This window comes from Arachis hypogaea, chromosome 14 (genome assembly GCF_003086295.3).
Source record: "Arachis hypogaea cultivar Tifrunner chromosome 14, arahy.Tifrunner.gnm2.J5K5, whole genome shotgun sequence".
Lineage (NCBI taxonomy): Eukaryota > Viridiplantae > Streptophyta > Magnoliopsida > Fabales > Fabaceae > Arachis > Arachis hypogaea.
In genome coordinates, this window is record NC_092049.1 from 129,682,227 (window position 1) to 129,689,037 (window position 6,811).

Here is a 6,811-nt window from a genome sequence, read left to right on the forward strand (position 1 = left end):
TCTTCCACATTGATCTTGCAGCTTCATTTGAGGCACATATTTCCTCTATTTATTTCCACATTGTGATAACTTAATATATTTAGCCACCCAAATAAAAACAAACTCAGTTATATATGTGTAAATTCAACACATTGCCTTCATCCAAGAGTGTAGATCTATCTATTATCTATCTTTTCTTATTGAACATAACACTTACATAATGAAAACCAGTTTTGAGTTTCAATAATCAACTGTCAATTTATTGTGTGTGTGTATATACTATATTACTATGTACTGAAAAAACATTTCTCTATATAACATTAGAGGATACAGTTACAGCAGCCATTTTAAATAGAAAGATTGTGGTCACAACAAACTGACTTTCTTTATAAATGAGATGGTAACAAAATGATCAGTTCAATGCTGACGCCTGAAAAAGTGAAAATTCAATGAAGGCAACAAACAATCATTTCAACTTCTTACTGAAGTCCGACAGCTCGAGAACTTGAATTCTGGGGATAGCCGCAGCTTCTTCTCTCTCTTTCTGAGTGTTGTAACCCCAGTTCCCTGATCCCAAAAACAATTACACTTATCAGGCACACTCGACCATACGTATCACGATGTCATGTAATATTTTCCCATGAGAGAATCCATTCCAATTATAAACTGGTTAAGAAATACAAAAGGAAGCTACCTAAATACAGATTCCATTGATCTAACTCAGGTTCTTTGATGACATTTTTTAAGGTAGCAATCCGATCCTCAACAAAGCTGGTTAAAAGAGTTAATTTCAGGTAAGCAATAATAGAGTTCCAGTAGAAATTACAATAACCAGAATGATGTATAATTAGTTCTAGTAGCACAATATCTTACTGAAGTGTGAGTCCTTGGTGCTTTGGTCTCTTTTGAAGCTGCTTCAGCACTTCAACCTTAGGCCTACCGGTAAAACCAAAGATGGTGCAAGGAAAGTGAATTTCCTTTCAAAAAATAAAGCAAGAGAAAAGAAAAGAAAAAAATGTTAAAGCATCACTGGACATTATTTTAGACGAATATATCCTAGACCATATATTCTTTCAGGTGGAATTGTCACCCCAGCAATCTCTCGGAGTAAAGCATCAGCAAAACGGCTCTAAAATTACAAAAGAAATGATAAAGATACAAAATGAACAGGGGACATGATGTAAAATTGCAAAAGGTGCATAAGTCGTATTAGGACAACATTATCTTCCTTTCTCTCTTACTCTTTCATTCCAAAATAATTGTCACCTTGAAATTCGGTGCATTAAAAAAATTTTATATATTTACTTGCAATTTATATCAAGATACATTGACTTTCGAAAGTAAAAATATTATGGAATGGAGTATTTTTCATTAATACTTAGACAAAAGTTTCTGTTGACAGGATTATCATCCCCTAGCTAGGGTCAAAAAGAAGGTTGGACGCTGACCTGTTTCGTGGTGACAATGTACACTCTCGAGCTTGCAAATTTTAATGCATCAGAAACACCAGGATAGAATCTATAGACAAACATCACGAATTAGTAGTAGTAGATCTCCTTCATGTGATATAAATATGCTAAACTAATCACAGCTCAGAAGGTTTAATTTGGTTACCTATTTGCACCGATCCAAGTAGCGAAATCCTGCTCCAACCATTCATCTCTAACCTTTCCAAAAAGATCTATCAAAGTTTCTCTATTCTCACTCCACTCTTCCATGATAACAGGCTTCAACTTGGACCAATTTTCCAATATACCCTCAACCGTGAGCCCCTCTGCAACCTTGCAAAAAAACGTAGGCATCAGTCAAAAGCAGATGCAAATTCCACTGATAAATGCTAAAGATCAGAGATAAGACATTGTACTCACTGAAGACTTCCTGATGGAAGGTATTCTGGTCTCTAACAACAATCTCACAAGTAAAACATTTTCATATCCAGTTTCTACAACCGGTCGGACCTATAACACAGACAACTATGGAAGTTCATCTTCAGAATGAAAACTGGTCTATTTATTCACCATATTCAAAGCAATGTTTTTGAAAGCTCAATATTTTTGAGTAAAATATTCACAACATCATATGCAAGTAACTAAATCTTTACAAAAAAAATTATTAAAACCGGAAAATGTTCATATTTTGAGGGAATAAAACTTGATTAACAATAAAAAAAGGCAACAAAGTTAGCGAGAAACAGTGTGTTGTTTAATTAACAATAAAACAAAGGCATAATGGTACTCTTCTAAAACAAGGAAATTTATTTGAAAGCAAAATAATTTTGTCTCTAATTCCCTTTCTATAATTTGAGGCCTCTGTTGTTATTTCCAAATCGAATAAGTTGATAAGCAGTTAACAGTTATTCAGAACCAAAACACATAACATCTAAATTATAAAGCAATTTAGCAAAAAACAAAGGCATAAACATAATAATTAACTAATTGATTAAAAAAATGCATAAGAAGTAAGTAGTGAATATGAGATTAATTACTGAATGCATCTGGTCAACAATCCAATCCTGAGTGGCCGAATCCACGCCATGAAACAAAGAAGGCCATCTCACTTTCGCAGCCTGAAAGGTATCCTAATTAATGAAAAAGTGAAAACTTGAAATGAAAAAACAAGTAAGAGAGAAAGGAGAGAGGGTACAGTACCTTGAGAGCAGAGAGAGAGAGCTCTCACCGCAGCTATCACAGAGGATTCCATCGAAGTCCAAAGCATAAAGCTCCCCCATTTCACTCTGCACTTGATAATTGATATTTTCACTGCATCGTTATTATGCTCCTTCCTCACTCTTCACAACTCACAATTCAACGCTCCGTTCCTTACGTCCCTGATGTAGCCACGTGTTTGCTAATCATTTTTATTTATTTTTTTTGTTGTATATTATTATATAATAAATATATTTATGTGTTCATTTAATGCTTGTAATAACTTTTTTATATTTAATGCATATTTCAAAACTTATCTTTGTATCAACCTTAACTATCAAATGGAATTGATTAGAAATGCGATGATTTTATGCGATAAAAATATATGATAAATTTATTATATAATTATATATCAAAGAGGATAATTTACTTTCTAATTTTCATTAAGCAATTGTTTATATAATTTAATTTGTATCACTCAAATTTTTTATCGAATTAAACATAAATAATTAATTTTAGGTATCTATAGTTTAATTAAATTCTCGATTAGCAACTTTAACTTATAAAGTTTGTAAATAGATTCAATTAGATATTGAGTAACTATTGTTATTGTTTTTTTTTTCTAGAAAAAGAAATATTCAATTGAATGTTGCACTGGTACAAAATGTATAGGAATATAAAATAAGGCGTTAATATATGTATAAAATATTAATATTGGAAGGGTAGTACTATTATTATTATTATGGTGTAAATGTGGGGTGATGGAAGCAACAAGAACTTTATAGTTTATAGAATGAGTAACACTAACAAAAGAGTAAAAGTAAAACTTTGAAAAGCCCATTCCCATTCGGCCATTCCTATTCCCTTTCACTCTCTCTCTCTCTTTATGTGACCTGTATCTTTTTTTAGCTAACTCTTTTTCTATATATATTTTGATTTAACATTATGCGGTTGCATCTTCTTCTCCAAAATGCGCGTAGATTCTCTCTTATAGCTTCCCCATCTTCTTCTCCAAGGAAATGGAAGTTTTTTTTATCATACGTCAACTTTAAGCACCGTGCGCTAAGTCCGCTACTTTGGTTTGGAAAGCAAATTGATTTAGTACGTTTAGCTTGGAACTATTAAACTTTACCCGATCACCTAAGAAAAAACCAATCTTACCTTAAAATTTATTCTCTGATATCTATATCGCCTAATCCCACAAGCGGATTCAAGCCTTTTTTAAGAGTTTCTTTAAGTAATTACACAAGAGTTTAGCTTTAATAATGAAGAATAGCATAAGGGGATGCATATCATGCATCCTACCATGCGGGGCATTGGACGTGATACGTATAGTTCACTCCAATGGTAGAATTAAGGTGTTAATATGTGTATAAAATATTGATATTGGAAGGGTACTATTATTATTATTATTATTATTATTATTGTGTAAATGTGGGGTGATGGAAGCAACAAGAACTTTATAGTTTATAGGATGAGTAACACTAACAAAAGAGTAAAAGTAAAACTTTGAAAAGCCTATTCCCATTCGGCCATTCCCTTTCCCTTTCACTCTCTCTCTCTTTCTCTTTATGTCACCCGCATCTTTTTCTAGCTAACTCTGTTTCTGTATATATTTTGGTTTAACATTATGCGGTTGCATCTTCTTCTCCAAAATGCGCGCAGATTCTCTCTTATAGCTTCCCCATCTTCTTCTCCAAGGAAATGGAGGTTTTTTTATCATACGTCAATTTTAAGCACCGTGTGCTAAGTCCGCTACTTTGGTTTGGAAAGCTAATTGATTTAGTACGTTTAGCTTGGAAATATTAAACTTTACCCGATCACCTAAGAAAAAACCAGTCTTACCTTAAAATTTTTTCTCTGATATCTACATCGCCTAATCCCACAAGCGGATTCAAGCCTTTTTTAAGAGTTTCTTTAAGTAATTACACAAGAGTTTAGCTTTAATAATGAAGAATAGCATAAGGGGATGCATATCATGCATCCTACCATGCGGGGCATTGGACGTGATACGTATAGTTCACTCTAATGGCAGAATTGAAGAGCTCACTACTCGCACCATCAAGGCTGCTGACGTCATGAGAGCTCATCCTAACCATATCCTCAAGAAATATTCTCCCTTCAACCTCCTCATCGTTCCTCCCTACGCTGACCTCCATCGTGGCAACATCTACTTCCTCGTTCCCCTCCCTCCCTCTCCCAACCAACACGCTGCAGCAGTAGATCAGCAGCTCTCCACCTCCACTCACACAAGCACCAGCAGCCTTCTTACTCTCTGGAGGCCTCACCTCGACACCATCTCAGAGAATAGAGATGAACTGATAGAAGAACGATAGAATCTGTTCTTCTTAGTTGCGCCTTTCTATATGACATCTTCTGGGTATTTGTCTATAAGTGGTGGTTCCATGAGAGCGTAATGATAGTGGTGAGTGTTCCCTTCTGTTTCATTCTCTACTAAGCTCGATTTTGGTCTCATAAACATGATGCGTTTCTTCCACTTGAATTAATGAAACATTTTCACTTCTGTACAGGTAGCTCGAGGCGATAGGAGTGGAGAAGATGGTATCCCCATGCTGCTTAGCATAATTGGTTTTGGGGACATAATCTTACCGGGGCTTCTAGTCGCATTTTCACTAAGGTCGAAACGAAAGTCATATATATTCGTCTTCCCTAGTTTAAACACTTTAATCACTACATAAATGAAAAGAATCCCTTGTCTTATTTTAATGGTTCCTGGACTTAATTATTGTACCGATAAATTTACAGGTATGATTGGTTGGCAAAGAGGAACCTTCGGTCTGGATACTTTGTGTGGGCAATGAGTGCTTACGGTTTAGGTATGCTATTTCTATGTTTGATTTTTGGTATGACTTTAGTTGGTAGGATGTGTCAAAGGGTAATTTTCCATAAAAACTTTTGGACTTTATTTACTTTGTTACAAAATTGAGCCGACTCACTTTCGGACCAGAATTAGGATGTAGATGAGAATTGAGATCACTGTTTGCTTGGTGTCTTTACATCATTCCCTTGAACTTTGATCTGCAGGTCTCCTTATTACATATGTTGCTTTGAACTTGATGGATGGGCATGGTCAACCAGCATTGCTTTATATTGTCCCGTTTACTCTTGGTTAGTACAATTGTTATTTCAACATGTTCGGGTGGCTGCTGAAGGCACCTTTGAGAACTAATGTTAAACTTTATGCATGTTTCTTACTACGAGTTGTCATCGTGATTTACAAAAACTTGTATTGTTTTTAAAACCTTGGTTTTCTTCAAATGCAGGCACATTGTTGTCATTGGGAAAGAAGAGAGGTAAACTCAATCTTTTATGGACAAGAGAGGAACCAGAAATGCCTTGCCCTCATAACCAAGAGTCTCAACAATGAACGAAGTGATAATAGGAATAGTAGTATAGTGTACCATAGGTGTTGGTTTAATAGGAGACTGATAGAAACTCTAGGAGACTATGTAAACATTTAAAACTGTCATAACAAAAATTTCAACCAAATCATGTTATTAGCATGTACTTATAGTTATATCAACGGCTAAGACTTTAAGATACTATTACTTTTATTAGATTAGATTTTTTATTTTATTTTTTTCTTAGATAGAAGATGGAATGAGATAAGAAGTAAGAAGATTGAAGAGCTTCCTCTTTGGCAATTATTTTTTGCCTTAGGGAACATAGTGTTCTTTTGTAATTATCTTCTGCAAGTTTGCTTATATGAGGGTGTGGCAAAAAATGATGTCTTTGTCAAGCAAATGGCAATAAGGCAAGAGACATTACAGTCAACTCTCAATGAAGGGGCCCGCAGAGGATGGTGACAAGGGAAAAAAAAGAAAAAGAAAACAAAAATGAAAATTGTTGTATGAAGATGAAAGACTATAGTTATGTTACTTATAACTAAAATTGAAATTGAAGTTGGATAAATTTCATTTTCCAAGTGTATTCTGTGATGAAATATCATTAATGTAGGCTTGGCTCATGTCCCTTGTTTTACTCATTTAAGTCATTTTCTTCCTCTATTTCTTCCAAGTCACCCTTAATGAAGTAGTCTTACTCAAGTTGTAAATATTGATTATTTAGAGGAAAAAGGAGAAAATAATCAATATAACCAAATATCACATGCAATCATGAACCAAATGGGTAGCAAAAGGAAAAACCATCTTCCAAATGATCAATCC

General features: G+C 34.4%; 2 protein-coding genes across 3 annotated transcripts; one reads left to right on the top strand and one right to left on the bottom strand.

The window, feature by feature from the left end:
* Positions 1-271: 271 nt before the first annotated feature.
* LOC112744143 (uncharacterized) lies at positions 272-2,809 on the bottom strand. 2 transcript variants are annotated; one of them, XM_025793652.3, is made up of 8 exons: positions 2,628-2,808; positions 2,465-2,545; positions 1,848-1,937; positions 1,594-1,760; positions 1,428-1,497; positions 853-956; positions 674-750; positions 272-546 (listed from the first exon to the last, which is right to left on the bottom strand). In XM_025793652.3, the coding sequence occupies exons 2-8, from the start codon at positions 2,471-2,473 to the stop codon at positions 446-448; spliced, it is 618 nt and encodes a 205-aa protein (XP_025649437.1). In that variant the 5' UTR covers positions 2,474-2,545; positions 2,628-2,808; the 3' UTR covers positions 272-445. The 2 variants fall into 2 exon arrangements, with proteins under 2 accessions (XP_025649437.1, XP_025649438.1); XM_025793653.3 differs by lacking the exon at positions 1,848-1,937 and having other exon boundaries at positions 2,628-2,809.
* Positions 2,810-4,573: 1,764 nt separating this feature from the next.
* LOC112743189 (signal peptide peptidase-like 4) lies at positions 4,574-6,012 on the top strand. The gene is made up of 6 exons (XM_025792397.2): positions 4,574-4,877; positions 4,961-5,049; positions 5,156-5,262; positions 5,391-5,461; positions 5,670-5,753; positions 5,909-6,012. Exons 1-6 carry the CDS (start codon positions 4,574-4,576, stop codon positions 6,010-6,012), a joined length of 759 nt encoding a protein of 252 aa, XP_025648182.1.
* Positions 6,013-6,811: the final 799 nt, after the last annotated feature.

What these genes read in the sequence shown, in the direction of transcription:
- LOC112744143 (XM_025793652.3), bottom strand. An exon ending in CTTCCATCAGGAAGTCTTCA is followed by an intron (nt 1,761 to 1,847) that starts GTGAGTACAATG and finishes TTTTTTTGCAAG; the next exon opens with GTTGCAGAGGGGCTCACGGT. An exon ending in CACCAAGGACTCACACTTCA is followed by an intron (nt 751 to 852) that starts GTAAGATATTGT and finishes TCTTTTAACCAG; the next exon opens with CTTTGTTGAGGATCGGATTG.
- LOC112743189 (XM_025792397.2), top strand. Translation starts at nt 4,574, where the DNA reads ATGAAGAATAGCATAAGGGGATGCATATCATGCATCCTACCATGCGGG. An exon ending in CTAGTCGCATTTTCACTAAG is followed by an intron (nt 5,263 to 5,390) that starts GTCGAAACGAAA and finishes ATAAATTTACAG; the next exon opens with GTATGATTGGTTGGCAAAGA. An exon ending in TATTGTCCCGTTTACTCTTG is followed by an intron (nt 5,754 to 5,908) that starts GTTAGTACAATT and finishes CTTCAAATGCAG; the next exon opens with GCACATTGTTGTCATTGGGA.